This window comes from Hyperolius riggenbachi, chromosome 5 (assembly GCF_040937935.1).
Source record: "Hyperolius riggenbachi isolate aHypRig1 chromosome 5, aHypRig1.pri, whole genome shotgun sequence".
Taxonomy (NCBI): Eukaryota; Metazoa; Chordata; class Amphibia; order Anura; family Hyperoliidae; genus Hyperolius; species Hyperolius riggenbachi.
The window spans coordinates 67,646,587-67,666,117 of record NC_090650.1 but is presented as its reverse complement, the minus strand read 5'-3'; the positions used below and the strand labels follow the sequence as shown (position 1 = coordinate 67,666,117).

The window sequence follows — 19,531 nt, the reverse complement described above, 5'->3', positions numbered from 1 at the left end:
GTACTCATACTTATGTGTGCTTAACCATCTCAGCCCGCGGGTATTTTTCACCTTATGGACAAGAGGAATTTTCACATTTCAGCGCTCCTCCCTTTCATTCCCCAATAACTTTATCACTATTTATCACAACGCAATGATCTATATCTTGTTTTTTTCCGCCACCAATTAGGCTTTCTTTGGGTGGTACATTATGAATTATTTTATTCTAAATACATTTTACCGAGAATAATAAGAAAAAATGGAAAAAAATCATTATTTCTCAGTTTTTGGCCATTATAGTTTTAAAATAATACATGCTACCATAAATTTATAATAATATGGCCTCTTGACATATACATATTTTTTTTTTCCCTTAACACAGTAAGTGTAATTTTACTATTTGGCCACAAGATGTCACCATTGATGTACTTCCTATTCGCGTAAAATACGTAGGCAATAGGAAGCAATGTGTTGCTACAATGTAACTAGGGAAGTGACACAGGCTTCAATGGTAGCCTGCGATCACTGTGGCCTGCGGGGAGATTAATGAATGGGAACTTTCTTCCCATTCATAAATCTAATGATCGGCGTCGGTAAGCAGCGGGAGGAAGCGCGGCGGCTCTATTTCAGAATAAACACGGTTTTTGAACAAAAAAAGTGTTTATTCTCAACGGACGAGAACAGATTGGCTCAGGGGACTTTTGTCCCCTGCAGCCAATTCCCCCTGCTGCCGGTAACAATGTGATCGCGGGATTTTGCCCGCACCATCGTGCACACAGCCCCTCAAGCTGCAGGGATGTAACTATCGCGTCCCTGCGGCTGTAGCAGCTGCCGCTGCGGACATAAGGCTCTCGTCCCAGCGGCAGAAATGGTTAAAGGAAGCCTGAGATGGCAAAAACTGAAGTATTTATACTTACCTGGGGATTCCTCCAGCCCCATGTGGTCCTCTCGTCGTCTTCCCCGGCTGCTCCATTGTCCCGTTGCCACCTCAGGTAATTTCGCCCTCCACCCTATTCTGGCCACGCTCACTATCCCCACCCTCCCCCCCCCCCCCCCGAACTCCTGCAGCCTACGTCTCTGCTGGCCCAGAACGCTCCCAGCAGTGGAAGCAAGGAAGGTGCGCACGGCCAAGCATCCATAGAAAAGCGCGACTGGCGAAATTACCTGAGGTGACAATGGGACAACGGAGCGGCCAGGGAGGACGGCGAGGGAGCCCAAGGACCACATGGGGCTGAAGGAAGCCCCATGTAAGTATAAATACTTCAGTTTTTGCCATCTCAGGTTTCCTTTAACCATTTCTGCCGCTGGGACGTGAGCCTCAGATCCACAGCGGCAGCTGCTACAGTTGCATAGACACGATAGTTAACTATTATAAATTCTGCTGTCTGTGATGATAGTTTGGGTTTTATTTTTACAAGGTCCACATTAAAGTGGAACTCCAGTGAAAATAATGTAATAAAAAGAGGTGCTTCATTTTTACAATAATTATGCATAAATTATTTAGTCAGTGTTTGCCCATTGTAAAATCATTCCTCTCCCTGATTTACATTCTGACATTTATCACATGGCGACATCTTTACTGCTGGCAAGTGATGTCAGTGGAAGGAGATGCTGCTTGCTATTTTGGCAGTTGGAAACAGCTGTAAACAGCTGTTATTTCCCACAATGCAACAAGGCTCCCACAGTGTGATGTCAGCACCATGGTCCTGACATCACACTGTGGGAAGGGTTTCACCACAATATTAGCCATACAGAGCTCCCTGATGATCCATTTGTGAAAAGGAAAATATTTCTCATGGGAAAGGGGGTATCAGCTACTGATTGGGATAAAGTTCAATTCTTGGTTACGGCTTCTCTTTAAGTAAGCTTGCTTATTTATTTATTATTATTTATAAGTTGAACTACTGTGTATGCATTTTGTTGAAAAAATAAAAAATAAATAAATAAATAAAAAAATGTGGGGACCTGTGTTCAACTGAGTATAGAGAAATTGCCTCTCCCCTTCCAGCCTCATTAAGCTGCTCCCATTTGCCAACTGACATTGATGAGGGCATCAGACATTTGGCCAATGGGAGTAGCGGGGTGAGGTTAAGAGGGGCGCACGTAATTTATGACTTGTGTCTGAGACCAGCTCTGCAAATAGCTAGCCACAGGTTTACTTCAAGCATATTTATTTGACAAGCAAGCTGCCTAATTTGAAGAATTTGTTGATATCAGAAACTTTAAAAATACAATTTAGGATATCTTTAAAATGTACACTGAAATAATTATTTGACCGTACACAGAAAAGGGCCTGTATTCAATTCTCTTTTTCTCCGAAGTTTTCTCCTAGGTGATATTTTCACGCCGTAGCAATAAAATGCCTTTTACTGCACCAGCAAGAAAGAAAATACTTGCCAGTACTTTTCACCTTCTTTTTGGTACTTTTTAAATTGCAGAGTGCTGAAAAGTTGTTTTAACCCATTAGCAGCTTCAATCGAGTTATCTTGTTTTGAAAGAAGTGCACTGCTTTTCAGCTCAGGGGGCAGAACTTGTTGTGCTGTAAATTCTTGGAATGCTTTGATGTCTCTCTGCTGGCAGAAAATATAGAAACTAAAAGCAGAAGTCCTCTGTTATTGTCTTACACTGCCCCCCTAGCGACAAGAGGCCATAAATATATATTACAGCACTTCTAATTAGAAGTAAGAAAATATAATAAATAAAGAAATAAAAAAATGTGCTAACATAAATTGGCATGGAGCACTTGCAAGGCTCTAAATAAATCAGCTGCTCAAGGGTTGAACAGAAGATGAAAAATTATCTCCTAGGAGAGAACTCAGGAGAAAAAGTGAATTAAACAGGGGCAAATAATTTCTGAAATAAGACTCCAGGATCTGGGGTATGTGGGTTAAAGGGACTCCGAGCCCCTCTCATGGGCATGCCTTTAAGACTCCATCTAGTACTGATAAGTACTTAAAGATGCACACCTTGCTGTAGCTTGTGCTCTCCTCTTTTATTTGATGCCTGTATCGCCGCTCTACACCAAATAGTTTTCGTTCAATTTCAATTTAAAAATCGTGGCTGCCATCTTGGCTATGTTATAACTTCCGGGTCACTCCTGTCTTCTCGGTTAGAGAAGTGCATCACTGAATGAAGCAGGAAGAGGAGGTGAGACGCGTGGCCATTGCAAGAGGTTCCTCCAGAGGGGTCATAGCACGACTCTGTTGGAAGTCGTCTGGCTTAAAGGCATGCTCATGAGAGGTGCTCAGAGTCCCTTTAAGAGAGTAATCATATATATACTCGTTTTTAGCAGAACAGAATACACAGTATGAACATAATGTAATCTGGTTGGTTGTGACAAACTCTTCTGCTTCTTCCTTTTTGGTCCCGTCAGTAAAGAGCAAAGCAGAAAATTCCCAGCAAACAAGCATGGCACACTGAGTCACTCACCTCAAATGTGTTTTTGGTCATACCGGATAATCCATAATAGGATGTGCCGGTAGCCAGTGCGCACACACAGAGCTCGCCAATCTCATCCGTCCGACACAGCTGTGGAATCCCATCAGGTTTCACTGAACACATAATAGCTGCAGAGACAACATATTAACACATTAGGAATCATTCTAGCGTGTGCATAATAAAAAGTGATGGTGGTTGTAAAAAAAAAAAAAAAAAGGGTATAGTGTGAACCCTCAGTTATCTGTAGTTTACAACATATGAAGGTTCCAATAAAGGGATTGGTGTTATTTAAACAAAGGGGAGTTGCAGAAGTTTGGTTGCCACCGTAGGTGAACATACGCATATTTACATCAGGAAATTTGGGCTCTGGTGCCGCATTTCCTGCTATAGACATTTGTATGAGTTCCTATGGCGGTGCCTGAAATTTAGCGTTAATTGCAATAAACAAAATGAATTGTGTTTAGTATATATTATATTTAGCATTTGTTTGCGGCTGAGGCGGTTAAGCGTCTGTGAGGGGAGGAGTTTTAAGCTTAGGCGTGTGGGGAGGTAACCACTTGAGGACTACGGTGCTAAACCCCCCTAAAGACAAGGCCATTTTTTGCCTAATAGGCCACAGCAGCTTTAAGGCCAAGCTGCAGGGCCGCACAACTCAGCACAAAAGTGGTTTCCCCCCCTTTTCTCCCCACCAACAGAGTTTCTGTTGGTGGGGGTCTGATCGACCTGAGATGAATTTTTTTTAATAAATATTAGTTTTATTATTTTTCTAATAAACATGCCTATTTTTTTTATTTTTACTGTCCCCCCTCCCCCCGCCAGCCAATCGGCGTTATCAGCTGTCATAGGCTTCAGCCTATGACAGCCATTCACTCCCCAGCCTATGGACACGGCTGTCCCCAGTACAGTGCTGCCTTAGATCGCAGCGCTGTACTAAGTAAAAAGACAGCGGTTTCACCGTCCAACAGTCTCCCGACGGCGATCGCCGCTGGGAGACTGAAGGCAGGGCGGTGCTCCACCTCCCAAGCGGAAAACATCTCCTGCAGTAGCCAGCCTCAGGACTTGATGCCAATTGACGTTAGGCGGTTCTGGGCCTGCCACTACGGTCACGCCAATTGGCATAAGGCGGTCGTTAGGTAGTTAAGATTAAGTGTGGGGAAGAAGGTTTAAGGTCAGGCGTGGGGAAGGAAGTTTAAAGATTAGGCGTGGCGGAGGGGGGATTAAGGTTAGGCATGGGGAAGGAGGTTTTAAGGTTAGGCACGGGGAAGGGAGTTTTATGGTTAGGTGTGGGGAAGGAGGTTTTAAGGTTAGGTGTGGGGAAGGAGGTTTTAAGGTTAGGCGTGGGGAAGGGCGTGTTAATGTTAGGTGTGGGGAAGGGGGTGTTAATGTTAGGTGTGGGGAAGGGGGTTTTAAGGTTAGGTGTGGGGAAGGGGGTGTTAATGTTAGGTGTGGGGAAGGGGGTTTTATGTTTAGGTGTGGGAAAGGGGGTTTTAAGGTTAGGCGTTGGGTTTAAAGTAAGGCAACAGCAGGGTGGTTGGTTAGGGTTATGCATCATGAGGGGGTGGCTATGGTTGGGCATCAGTGAGGGAGTGGTTAGGGTTAGGCTTAGGGCTTAGGTAGAGGGAAGGTTCTGTGTGAAAAACGATTTAGATTTAGCTGTGGTAAAATATCGGTATAATTTACTGATATTTTACTATCGTAACTTGCACTTAATAAGAGTTGTATATTGGTAACTTTACTGATATTCTACAAGCCGATATTTAGGGCGCCCACTTCACCGGGCCTCCCAGAAGTGGTTTGGAGGAACAATGTTGTAAAGATATTTCCTCCATTTAGAACTATATTAACTAAGGTATGTACCAAAACCTTAAAAACTGAACACACACATATTAAAACTGATGTTGGACTTCAAGAAAACATGAATTAAGAATATAAGACTAATATCCATCTCTGCCACTTATACCTGCTAGTAAGGACTAAGGTAAATCATTCAGTATAGAACAGCACAGTGCAAAAGGGTTGTGTGCTACCTGCAAGCTCTAAGCAGCTGTCGAACAGCTGGACTTGGTGGGGGAACTTCTGAGCAGAACAAAATGAGAGCAGAGCAGGGGGCATTCACTGGATAAATTGGGGAGAACCGTTTTGTTACCAGGTCATGTTTGATACAATTTTCAGGGTTGTTGGCAAGGTTCACTTTCAGCGTAGCTTCAGTTTTCTGACATATAAATCACATTATTCTCAAGCACCCTCTAGTGCAAAAAATAATTCATAGTGGATTTTACAACAATGAGCAGCCCAATTCCTTATGCAGCAACATAGCTCTAACCCAGGCTTTCTCAACCAGGGTTCCTTGAGGACTCTGCAGGGGTTCCTTGGCATTTCCCCCCATCGTGGGGGAAGTATACTAGAGCACACTATAATAGGTAGTACTGTAACAAGAAGCACTAAATTGGGGCAACAGGAGACGGTATAATGAGTGGCAGTGTAATGGGGGTAGTGAAATAAACAGCCAAAATAAACAGCCACTCATACTTTTAAAGACCATGCCTCCTGCAAAATAAATGCAGGGGTTCCTCGAGACCAAAAAATTGTTTGCAGGGGTTCCTTGAGATCCAAAAGTTATTTGCAGGGTTTCTCCATGGTAGAAAGGTTGAGAAAGGCTGCTCTAACCCATTTACACCACCATGCTTCACAATTGTATATAGATATACAAAACTACTTGGTAACAACCCTCAGAACCACAGTCTTGGGGATATGCCGGTGCCAGGCCTCGACCGGATTGCTCTGACGGTCCCGGAAAAAACTAAATAGGAAGAAAGAGGTGGCACACCACTGGCTGCAAACGGGATGCTTGTACTGTGGAACCATTTCTTTCAATTCTGATGCTTCACAATTGGTCTTCTGTTGAAATGCTGACTTTGATACTGTATGTATGTTTTAGGTATATCTTCTGGTAGTGTGTAATCTGTCCAGAACACATTGTTCCCAAGGTCTTTGCCTTTGCCAAGGTGTTCATAAGCAAACTTCAGTTCCACTGCTTGGTGTTTTTTTTTTCTGAACAGCAAAGGATCCCTCCTTTCATACACAGTAGTAGACTCGTGCATATTGAGGAGAATACCGTCAAGAACTACTTGAAAGTTGCAAGATGAATGTTTGCATTTTCAAACACTTCTTTCAGCATCTTGTGTTCTGCACTCAATCTGAACTTGCTGGGATGGTCTGGCTTAGCAAGTTGGGAGTTGTATAAAGCTGTCTCTACTGCCAGAGACGGGAATACTTGATGTGCAATCACTTGGCAATCTTTTACATTTCCTTTCCAGGCTCACAGACATCTATAAAGTGTTAAATGAAGGCTTCATAGAGCTCGTTGGGATCCAAAGATAGTGACACCACAAAGAGCAAATCAAACTAAGCATATAAGATGTAAGCAAAACACATTTTTCCAAGAGGGTCTACAAATGCCTTAAAGCAAACCTGAAGCGGAAAAAAAAATGTATAAGAGTCTCATTTTTATTTTCAGTTATATAGTTTTTGTTGTTTTTATAGCATTGCATCATACTGTCACAAGTTGCGGGTTTAAAACCACTGGGATAGAGTGTCAGGGAGGCGCCCTAGAGTTGTTATAGTGACATAGGTTGATCTTATCTACGTATATAGAATTATAGCAGAGGCGGCTTACCTCTATCATGAAGTCATATCTTAAAAAATGTTTATTTATATAAGTGTAGACAACGCGTTTCTCGGGTCTCTGTCCGCTTCCTCAGGTCAATAAACACCTTTAGTAGTAGTGTGCACGGCAGGGGCACCTTTCAACCTATGTCACTATAACAACTCTAGGGCTCCTCCCTGACACTATATTCCAGTTGTAAATACACCCCATAAAGAGGCGAGAGTCCCCTATTAATTACCGCTCCGAGTCAACAGAGGAAAACCCAAGGAGAGCGACCGCCCACTTCCAGTTGGATCCGGGATACCGAGCGGAGACGGTTGTTCCCCGCATACAGTGGTTGCAATCTGGCAACCCAATTTTGTGAGTATAATCTCGCATAAAGTATATATTTTGTCCGATACTAATGATACTGTCATCCCTCGAACCTAAAGGCCCAGGGATACCTAACTGTGTGGAGGGATCATCCCAGAGACCTGACCCACTAGTTTTAAAACCACACCCTGTATTTTAAGCTATAAAACAAAGCATAAATAATGACCCTTTGAAGTTTCCTGCAGTAAAACCTTATCTCAAGCCGTCTCTCACTGTTTCTTGGCTTTTTAAGTGCTTCAGAAAACAGGACTGTATTTGACTCAAATGGGTCGAATAGCTCAGAGAAGCTCTTTTCCATAGATAACTGAATTTTTTTTCTCTTTAACTCTTCCTGTACTGGAAAACAATATGAGACCCATTTATTTGCTACTAATGTTCTATTTCTTAGCTGTGCTATACATACAATTCATTATCTCATAAGTTCATTTTCAATCAGGTTTGCTTTAATTTATTTGCAGATAGTATTTTAGGAATTTAATGTAGTATTAATACAGGCATGTATTTTCTTTTTCACATGCAAAATTATGCACTTATGTTTACATTACATGCGGTGTGACGAAGTATTCAAATCACTACAAAGTAAACAGTGTGCTACTGCATGATCCATACCTACGGATTATGCAGTAATACCAGTCTATGGCAACGCATTCAGGTGTAAACAACGGAGCCCAGAGCGACGTGGGTACATTCCCAGACCGACAGGTATCCCGGTGACGTACTTCCTGTCCAGCAGGAAGTACATCACTGAACGGGGCGGGCCTATGCCTATGACCCTGTCAAGTACACTCTGCCAAAAGAGTCATTTAAATTACTGATTATGTCTGCAAATGAACTGCACTAAGTCTGCAAGGGGTGTGGGCACTTTCCAAACCGTGTACACGGGTCTTTGCTGCAACTTAGTATGTGCTGAATCATCTGTCACATCAGCTGCTAATGCCTGGTACACACCATGCAATTTCTTGTCATGTCAACGGGTGGAATCGAAAATTTTTGGTCAGGTCCAATCAGGTTTTCCAATCGTTTCTTCTATTACTTCTGTACAAAAATTGGAAAATCAATTGGAAACCTGATTGGATCTGTCGGATGGGAAATTGCATGGTGTGTCCCGGGTATAATACTCAGAGGACCACACATATCTGCATCCCTTTAGGTGATTTTGGTCTTACTGACTAGTGCATTGAGGCAGGAGTAAATTTGCAGTAACTTCTATTTCGATGCCAAAAAGGAAGGGTGGCTATATTTTTTTTTCAGCAACTTAGCAAATACAAGACTGATATGGATATATTCATTAAACTGTATCATTCTTAGTTATAGCATAATCTGCATTTTGCCAGGAATTCCTCTCTAAAGCTAAATCAACCACAGTTATTATTATTATTTAGTATTTATATAGCGCCGACATATTACGCAGCGCTGTACAGTGTATATATATATATCTTGTCACTAACTGTCCCTCAAAGGAGCTCACAATCTAATCCCTACCATTGCCATATGTCTATATTATGTAGTGTAAGTACTGTAGTCTAGGGCCAATTTTTTTTTTTTTTTTTTTTTTTTTTTAGGGGGAGCCAATTAACTTATCCGTATGTTTTTGGAATGTGGGAGGAAACCGGAGTCCCCGGAGGACACCGACGCAGACACGGAGAGAACATACAAACTCTTTGCAGATAGTGCCCTGGCTGGGATTCGAACCAGGGACCCAGCGCTGCAAGGCGAGAGAGCTAACCACTACGCCACCGTGCTGCCCCGCCACAGTTAAGAATTTCTGATAAAAAAGATGTGAACTGGGGACAATTGAAAAAACAGTCAGATTTGACTTCAAATATATACAAACCTGACAACTATGCCGCTAGATTATCTTCAATGATTGGCTTGTTCAGAGAACTAGAGGAGGCCAAAAAATATGAATTCACCCAATGGGCAGATGCCTTCTTTTTCTCTGAATATCTCAGGCACCACATTGCGCCCAGGGGGATGAGGAACAAGAAGGAATGTGACTTCTTGGACCCTGACCTAGTGGACGATTGGCAAGTGGCCTCCAACACGTGCACCACCACGTGGATGGCAGTGGCCAAAAAACAAAGGGAACGGAACCTCAATAAAGTGAGGGGTGTGATTCCCGATATTCATAAGGAGCTTATTACTTACAACTCGACGGTTGAATATAAAACATGGGACAATAAGGTTTTGGAATCTCTTAAGAGTTTTGAATAGGATTTATTAGATAAGAAAATTAAGAAATTTCAGAGAGACAAAACAGATTATGCTTTGGGCAATATTTACAACTGGGATAATGCCACCACTGTAGACAGGCCGCCGTATACTGCACCCCTTCACAACACATCCCGCCCACCCTCCCCCCCTCCCCGTACTCGTCAGCCGTACACTAAGAGGAACCATATGCCATCTGCAGGAGGTTTCCAGAATGCTGATAGAGATAAGGACAATGAATGGCATACACACAAGAGACGCAAACAAAGAAAAGACAAATACAAGGATCACAATCAAATAAAACAAAGGAACAATATTCCAGCAAGATCCAACACATGGAGGCCCAGACAGGGCTTTGAGGAGGAGCACAGGGTCCAATCCCGTGCCCAGGGGCACCACCAGCAGCTCGGAGGGAGTCGAACACAGGGAGTCGAAACTTTCAGAAAAATCTGGGATTTGAAAAAGATGAGACCCAGGACTGACGATCCGGACCAAACTACTTGGTCCCTTGCTGCAATAGAACAAGAGAGGGACCCCACCCACCGGCCACGTCTTCTCAATAGCTCCATGGCCCTATTAACCACCCTGGCGTTCTGATTAAATCGCCAGGGTGGCTGCGGGAGGTTTTTTTTAAAATAAAAAAAAAACTATTTCATGCAGCCAACTGAAAGTTGGCTGCATGAAAGCCCACTAGAGGGCGCTCCGGAGGCGATCTTCCGATCGCCTCCGGCGCCCAGAATAAACAAGGAAGGCCGCAATGAGCGGCCTTCCTAGTTTTGCTTATATCGTCGCCATAGCGACGAGCGGAGTGACGTCATCGACGTCAGCCGACGTCCTGACGTCAGCCGCCTCCGATCCAGCCCTTAGCGCTGGCCGGAACTTTTTGTTCCGGCTACGCTGGGCTCAGGCGGCTGGGGGGACCCTCTTTCGCCGCTGCTAGCGGCGAATCGCCGCAGAGCGGCGGCGATCAGGCAGCACACGCGGCTGGCAAAGTGCCGGCTGCGTGTGCTGCTTTTTATTTCATTAAAATCGGCCCAGCAGGGCCTGAGCGGCAGCCGCTGGCGGTAATGGACGAGCTGAGCTCGTCCAAACCGCTCAGCTGGTTAAATGACATCTCAACAACTGAAGTAATCAGGGACCCAAAACAAGACAGCATTCATTTTTTAGAGACGGATCCACCCCCAACCCCCATACCGGGAAGGAAAAGAGGGCTAGAATCAGACGAGGAACCCGAGGAGGCCGTAAGGCACAAAAAAGAAAAGAAACATCCAGAATAAAGGAAAAGGGAATGGACACCATCAAAATCTTCAATTTATCCTCTCATAGACTCAGTTCAAGTGAAAGAACATTGTTAAGTAGAGGGCTTAATTTTGCCCCAACTACAGGACCAAATGACTTTCAGTTGTTTAAGGATTTGAACAAATGTATTCGTAAGTTAACATTACAACGGTTCTTTGGCCTGAAAGAAAACAACAAGAATGCAATAATACCATCAAAGTTCCCTAGAAACTCTGGGGATCTTGACATATGGTCCCAAGATGCTAACACCCTACAAGATTTGCAAGAATTGCTGGACGAACAAACAGACGAAGCAGATCTTTGGCTCAGTGAACTAACAGTTCCAGAAATACAAACAAGTAGCTTTAAGCCAAAATCTGTCTTCAATCCAACTAAAGCCAAGGGTCCCCACATCAACAACTTTTATCAAGCCGTCTGGTGCCAATTTAAAGCCCTATGTAGTCAACCACGGAACCCACACAGTACCATGAAGAAGAGTAATTTGAGTCTTGAAGAAAGGAAATCCCTGAAACAACTAATGGACAACAAAGATATAGTCATCCGACAGGCTGACAAGGGAGGGGGGATTGTCATTGTAGACCAGCTAAAATACCTTGAGGAGGGTTGGCGACTGCTGGGAGACGCTTCAACCTACACTAAACTTAAGGATGACCCCACTGTGGCCTTTCAGGCAACTTTAAAAGATCTGATCACCAAGGCCAATATTGCAGGAATTATAACCAAAGAAGAGTATCGGTTCCTCCACAATGAACACCCGTTAATTCCTTATTTTTATCATATACCGAAAATTCATAAGAATGCACAGAACCCCCCAGGGAGACCCATAGTGGCAGGTATGGACAGTATCCTAGCCCCTCTGTCTAAATATATCGATGAATTTCTACAGCCAATCGTAGTCAACACCAAGTCATACACTAGAGATTCCAGTTACGTGCTGGACATCCTCAAAACTTTAGGTGGAAAAGTGGCTACTTATGGGCATCCCTTGATGTTTGCTCATTATACACCTGTATTCCTCATTCCAGGGGTTTAGAGGCAGTTCAACATTTTTTGGTTACAGAGGGCACCTTCCACCCAGAGCAAGCACAGTTTATTCTCAACCTGCTTGAGTTCGCACTTTCACATAACTATTTTTCATTTGCTGGGGAGCATTATTTACAGACCTGTGGTACCGCTATGGGGGCGGGGTTTGCTCCAAGTTTTGCTAATCTATATATGGCATATTGGGAGGAACATCAGATTTGGAACAAGAACCCCTTTGGAGCAAATCTCGCCCTATATCTAAGGTATATTGACGATATCTTAATCATATGGGATGGATCCCATGATGATTTTGAACAATTCACAAGATACTGTAACAACAACAGCTTTGGATTAGAATTCACATCAGTGAAAAACGATGAGACTATTGTTTTCTTGGATTTAGAACTGGGACACAATGAAGAGGGTACAGTAACATCTAGGACCCACTTCAAGCCTACAGCAGGTAATTCCTTCCTGCATAAAGAAAGTTGCCACCACCCAAGATGGATCAACAACATACCCCGCAGCCAATTCTGTCGGCTCCGACGGAATTGTACATTGGATGAAGATTATGAGATTCAAGGGGATTACCTTACCAATAAATTCCTGGATAAGGGGCACGACAAAGGAATAATACAGAAGGCTAAGACTGAATATCAAAAGAAAGAAGCAATTGGACCGGCAAGGAGTAATACAAAGATAACATCTGACAAATATAAGGGTCCACAGTTTGTCACTCCTTATAATACCAACGCTTCTAAAATTAATCAAATCATACAATCAAATTGGCCGCTCCTGTTACGAGATCCAATTTAAAACCGATGTCTCCCGCAACGCCCACAGACTATCTATAGACGAGCCAAATCCCTAAAAAATAAAGTGGCAAAGAGCAATATTGGACCTAAAAAAGACACGATACCTAACAAAGATGGCAGTATTCAAGGGAATTTTAGGTGTGGTGAAACCAGATGCAAATGCTGCAAGTACATCAAGCATCGGTTCAATTCCATACAGGCAAACAATGTTAAAATTCAGGTTAAGCAATTTATCAGCTGTGCTACCACACATGTAGTATATCTATTGATCTGCGGGTGCCCAAAATACTATGTAGGTCGTACCACCAGACCATTAAGAGAACGGTTTGGAGAACACCGAAGAGGCATCGAAGATGGTAATCAGGGCCATAGTGTCCCCAGACATTTTTTGGAGAATCACGGTCAGAGCACGGACACTCTAGAAGTTCTCGGGCTTGAAACTATTCCCCCAAGTATACCAGGTGGACTGAGATTTAGAAAATTGTGTGAACAAGAAGCTCACTGGATCTTCAAGTTAAACACGTTGGTACCCGGTGGCCTTAACGAAGAAGTGGAAACAGCCAACTTTGTTTGAAACACCTTTTCGGGGCCCATCAGCCCACAATTCCTGTGTCACCACCTTCCCTTTTCCCCTCCCCTCTTCCCTTACCGGTCCATCCCTTTTCCTCCCCCCCCCTTTCCTTCCCCCCCCCCTGGTTTCCAATCCTCCAACCCCCCCCCCTTGTTTTTATGTTCCCCCTCCCCCTTTTTCCCTCCCCCCCGCCCCCCCTTTTCAAACCATTCCCCCTCCCTTCCCCCGTCCCCCTTCTCCTGTCTCCTTTCCTTTCCTTTCCCGGTCCCTTCCCCCCCCCCTCCCCTCCCCCCTCTTCCCACCCCCGCCACCAACATCTACATTTATTGATTATATGTGTTAATGTTTATTGGTCAGGTTTTCCCATTTATTATTCACATTTACTATTCACATATAACAACATCCCAGTTTTGGTGTTAATGTATGCAAAATGTATGGCAATTTTGGCACACAGAGACGATCTTTGTGTCATATACGTGAGTGGATAATGTTACACTCAGCCACCCACAAGTTATTCCCTTTTGCTTCCATAGATTTACCACTATTCTCCTTTACATAGCTTTCCGAAATGTTTTTTGGTCTAGGTTGCCATGGTATTCAACCAGGGCGTCCTAAACAGGGCCTGGTGCCATGGCATCAGTGCGTCCCGTAGGAGGGACGCATTGTGATGTCACACAGTCACGCTGTATCCTTTATCAGCTGCGAGGGTCGGGTTGCGATAATAGCGGCCCGAACAGCAGCTGATGTTGCGGCGCTCAGCGCTCCAACCACGCCTCTTTCCCACCTCCTTTCAGCTGTGAAAGTCGGGTTGCCATAGCGGCGCTCAGCGCTCCAACCACGCCTCTTTCCCACCTCCTTTCAGCTGTGAAAGTCGGGTGGCTATAGCAGCCGCCCGAACAACAGCTTTTGATACGGCACGGAGTGCTTTAGCCACGCCCCCTCCACTCTCCCATCCCGAGAGGTCTACCAATGGCAGCGGTCATCATGTATCTATGACGCTTGCCATTGGTTCAATATACGGACACCAGGCCGCATCTACCCTATCCACAAAGGGCACATTGAGGGATAGTATGATGCCTCAACTACGCCCCCCCGCCGGATCCGCCTAGTTACACGCTTCTATCCGACACCTCCCTTCAGGCAGAGATATATCAATCGCCCCCCCTTCCGCACAGATTTATGTATTTGCAAGAGACTCGCAGGCAGTCTCTGCGGGACCCACGGCACGACAGGGCAAACATCAGCCCATTCACTCTGCTGAGCAGATCCCCGTGGTCACACATAATGTTACATTTGACATGCTGTTGATGGACAGGGTCCCATCCAATCCCTTTTCTCCCAACAAAAACGCCCATGTCAGGGCTGTAACATTGAAATGAAGGACAGATTTGTCCACCTATTGACAGGCTCATTTAAACACCATCCTCCAAAAAGGGAGGGAACAGTTAACCAGTCCCCACCCCCCATTACACATTTCCCTCCAAATGGAGAGTATATAAGCCTCTAGTGTGCAAGCTGGCAGCGTTATCTGATGAAGGCGTGGAACGCCGAAACGCGTTATAACGCAGCCAGCACACGGTTTTCCTTGGGGCATCCAGGGTCACTTTCCATCAGACCCTCTCGACTCCGATGGCCACGGCAGTCTGAGGTGCGATCGCCAAGGAAGGACTTTTAAGGATTTTACATGCTTGTATTCACCTTACATCTAGTAAGTGAATTTTTATTTTGCGCAATTGTTTTAATAAAGCGATGTTACACTAGGAGCGCTCCTCCTTCTTTTAAGAATTTCTGATAGTTTGACTAACTTCTCTGTCATAAAAAGAATCTAAGTCTGGGCTGGTGCACACTACAAGAGCTTTTTAAATGCTAGAGATTATAAAAGCTCTTGCTAATGCAATGCTATGGAGGAATTTTACAAAACCACATCGCTCCAATGTGAACACACACATACCGTGTTTCCCCGAATTTAAATCATCCCCTGAAAATAAGACCTAGTGGCTGTGGACCAGATGGGGACACGGTCAGCGATGGGGTCCTGCTCACTCCCCACGTGTTACCTCATCTGTGCCTGGCTCCTGGCCCCCTCGTTAAAAGGTTGCATTCCCCCGCTGCTCATGCCTGGCATAATTCAAACCGCTGATCAGCGGTAAAAGGCAGCTAATGCAGTCTAGTAACAGTGCCGCCCTGTACAGGAAGTAAACAAAGATCACTTCCTGTATATGGCAGTGCTTACTGGACTGCATTAGCTGCCTTTAGCTGCCTTCACTGCTGATCTGCGGTTTTAATTATGCCGGGCATGAACAGCGGGGGGATCCGACTTTTTAACGAGGGGGCCAGAAGCCAGGCACAGATGAGGTAAAGCTGGCGGGTGGGTGAGGGAGAGAATCAGCCTATATACAGGGAATCTGCCTATATACAGGGGGAATCTGCCTATATACAGGGGGATCTGACCATATACATCGGGATCAGGCTATACACAGGAGATCTAGCTATACACAGGGGAATCTGGCTGGATGGTGTAATGGTTAAGGGCTCTGCCTCTGACACAGGAGACCAGGGTTCGAATCTCGTTTCTGCCTGTTCAGTAAGCCAGCACCTATTCAGTAGGAGACCTTTGGCAAGTCTCCCTAACACTGCTACTGCCTATAGAGCATGCCCTAGTGGCTGCTGCTCTGGCGCTTTGAGTCCGCCCGGAGAAAAGCGTGATATAAATGTTATTTGTCTTGTCTATATACAGGGGATCTGGCCATATACAGAGAGATCTGCATGTATACGGAGGGAATCTGGCTAATTACTAAAAGGGGATCTGGCTACCCTCATAAAATATAAGACCTCCCTGAAAATAAGCCCTAGCACATATTTTGAAAGAAAAATTAATATAAGACAGTGTTTTATTTTCAGGAAAACACGGTAGGATAACATTAGCAAGAGCTTTTAAAATCACAAGCCGCTTAGAAAATCTCTTGTATTGTGCACCAGCCCTAAGATGGATTTCCTGACTTGCAGTTACATGAAGTTGAAACCCCACCCTGTGCTAAAAGCTACTTGAATGGCCAATCGCTGGACTCATGCATGGTCACATGGGGTAGGTGGTCACATGTTGCATAGGTCACAAACTTTGTTTCAGGAACAGGGAGGGTGATTATCTGTCACAGATGCCACCCTATGACTGGCATGTGAGGAACTGCAGCCTCTGGGTTTCTATCATGGTATTAATTGTAAAAAGGCTTTTGTTACTATGACTAATAGAAAATCCTCAACCTCCATGGATATAGTTGCAAAGACTATGGAGTATTTGACATACTTCCTTGACTTTATTTTGGAAAGTCGTCAGACATAATAAAAATCAATAAACATAATGCTTTAATATATTGCAGTGAAACTTCTTTCAAAGCGCTAAACTAATGTATTTAAAAAGCCGTAGCAATACTGCTTATATTGTTTATAGAAGCAGATAACAAACAAACTTAGCTGACTTTTATCGTGGCCAAACTGCAGACGACTGACTGTCATAGCTATATATACAAAAAGTGTACACACTTCAGAAAAGTGCTCACATCAGATCAGATTTACATAGTTTAATGAATGGAGTAAAGAATATGAACTGTCTGAACCCATGCATGGAGAAACCTGGCCAAATATCAACTTGTACTTCAAGCCGTAAGTACAAGGAGCATGTTAAAGAGGAACTCCAGTGAACATTTTACTGTTGGCAGGTGATGTAGATGCTGCATGGTTTTTAGCAGTTGGAAACAGCTGTAAACAGCTATTTTCCACAATGCAACAAGGTTCACAGACAGGAAACTGCCAAAAGTTCTAACTTTTCTTGAGGGAGGGGTTTCTTGTGGGAGGGGTTTCACCACAATATCAGTCATACAGCGCCCCCTGATGGTCCGTTTGTGAAAAGGAATAGATTTCTCATGTAAAATGGGGTATCAGCTACTGATTGGGATCAAGTTCAATTTTTGGTCGGAGTTTCTCTTTAATAGTACACTGCTGGCTTATTAAAACCATCTGGTGTAGCAACATCTTCTGGTAAAAGACCATCATAACACCTTCTGAAGAGAGTGTGGCATACGTCAATCATTTCCTCAGCTTACCAACCATCAGGGGGGGATATGACTGTTACATCCTACTCTGTCCCATCAAAGTACTCCTGTAACAAAACAAAAAACAGCCCCTATAAGGTCCCTTGGGAGAGGGAAGCCTCGGGATCCGAATGAGGCTTTCACCCTCCCCAACAAGCTCCTACAAGCACTGTGCAGGCGCAGAGGCAGCAGTGCGTAGCAATATTTACCTTCAGGGCTCCAGTGCAGGCGCAGTAGAAGCTCTTCACTCAGGCTCCAGCAGAAATAGCCCAGCCAGATCGGGTCCGCTCTACTGCGCAGTACAGCCTGTGTAGCAGAGCGGACCCAATGGGGCTCGACAATTTCAGCCGGAGCCCAAACAGAGAACTTCTACTGCGCCTGAGCTGGAGCCCAAAAGGTAAATATTAGAGCACGTGGAGTTCTGGGACTTTCTGCGTGGGATCCAGGAGGCTGAAGAGGATGGGTTAACCTCATTAGGGTCCAGAGGCTTCCCCCTCCTGAGGTAAGTACCACCCAGGGGATGTTTCTTTTATTACGGATTCCCTTTAAGGTGAAAGGAGAGGGCTTTGCCATAGAATGGGTCATAGGTCAAAGTATTAGAGCATGCAGAGTACGGGGTTGTGAAAGGGGGTGGGGTAGGCATGAGTGACCCATGGCATTGGTCACCGGTCACACTACTGTGGCATGCAGATTAGGGGGTTGTGGAAGCGGGTGAGGATGGTATGAGTGAGTGACCCATCGCATGGGTCATAGGTCACAGTATTGTGGCATGCAGAGTAGGGGGTTGTGGAAGTGAGTAGGGATGGTATGAGTGAGTGACCCATGGCATGGGTCATAGGTCACAGTATTGTGGCATGCAGAGAAGGGAGTTGTGGAAGTGGGTAGGGATGGTATGTGTGACCCATGGCATGGGTCATAGGTCACAGTATTGTGGCATGCAGAGTAGGGAGTTGTGGAAGTGGGTAGGGATGGTATGTGTGACCCATGGCATGGGTCATAGGTCCCAGCAGGGGCGTAGCAATAGGGGGTGCAGAGGTTGCAACCGAAGGGCCCTCCCTCAACTACAGTATTAGCTCTCTATTGGTCCTGTGCTCATAATAATCACTTCTATAGATACTTTCAATTGTGGTAATCATTAACAAATCCTTTTCCTATCCCCTTCTTGTACTCCTGACACTGTAGTTGTCCCTGGCAGGTTTTGGTGCACCGTATCAATTTTTATCTATAGAATGCTTGGGGGGCCCCAATGTAAAACTTGCATTGGGGTCCACAGCTCCTTAGCTACGCAACTGGGTCACAGCATTGTGGCATGCAGAGTAGGGGGTTGTGGAAAAGGGGGGCGGTGGTATGAGTGACCCATGGCATTGGTCATAGGTCACAGTATTGTGGCATGCAGAGTGGGGGTTGTGGAAGTGGGCGGGGATGGAATGTGTGACCCATGGCATGGGTCATAGGTCACAGTATTGTGGCATGCAGAGTAGGGGGTTGTGGAAGGGGGTGGGAATGGTATGTGTGGACCATCATTAAACTGGTACCCAGACAGCTAGAAGTCAGCCCTAGTGCAGGGAGATGCTGTGCAATCCACCTGGGAAGGGGAAGAGAGGCAATAATTGAACCCCCAAGATTAAGAGCCCCAGTGAGTAAAAATGCAAGGGGGGCTTTAGTGGGTGATGATCTTGCTCTGTAAAACAGAAGTTTGCCTTCTTAAAACAGAAGGTACCGTATTTTTTGGACCATAAGACGCACTTTTTCTCCCCCAAAAGTGGGGGCAAAAATACAGTGGTATGTAATATTCATTTGCAGCTACATCATGTGTTTATTTTAAATAATTTTACTCAGTTCAGGTTCCCTTTAAGTCTCATGCCGGAGCTCTGAGTCCTCCAAGACTTACTGCTTGCATAATCACTGCATCACTATGTGCGAGCGTGATCCAGCGGGATCCCGGCACCAGATGTCATTATACGGACTCCGCTCGTCTCCTCCTGGTATGTGTTGTGGTTCGCGCAGTGCATTTCGGAGGATGGCTTGTCACCGGGTAATTTCTGCATGCAAGTTATCTCTTTGGACT

General features: G+C 44.8%; 1 protein-coding gene across 8 annotated transcripts in view; it reads right to left on the bottom strand.

The window, feature by feature from the left end:
* DIP2C (disco interacting protein 2 homolog C) overlaps nt 1-19,531 on the bottom strand; it is a 635,214-nt gene that overhangs the window by 129,711 nt on the left and 485,972 nt on the right. For all 8 annotated transcript variants that reach the window (XM_068235828.1, XM_068235830.1, XM_068235833.1 and 5 more), the window contains one exon: nt 3,409-3,545. In XM_068235828.1, the coding sequence (XP_068091929.1) occupies nt 3,409-3,545 (137 nt within the window). The remainder of the gene's footprint in view (nt 1-3,408; nt 3,546-19,531) is intronic.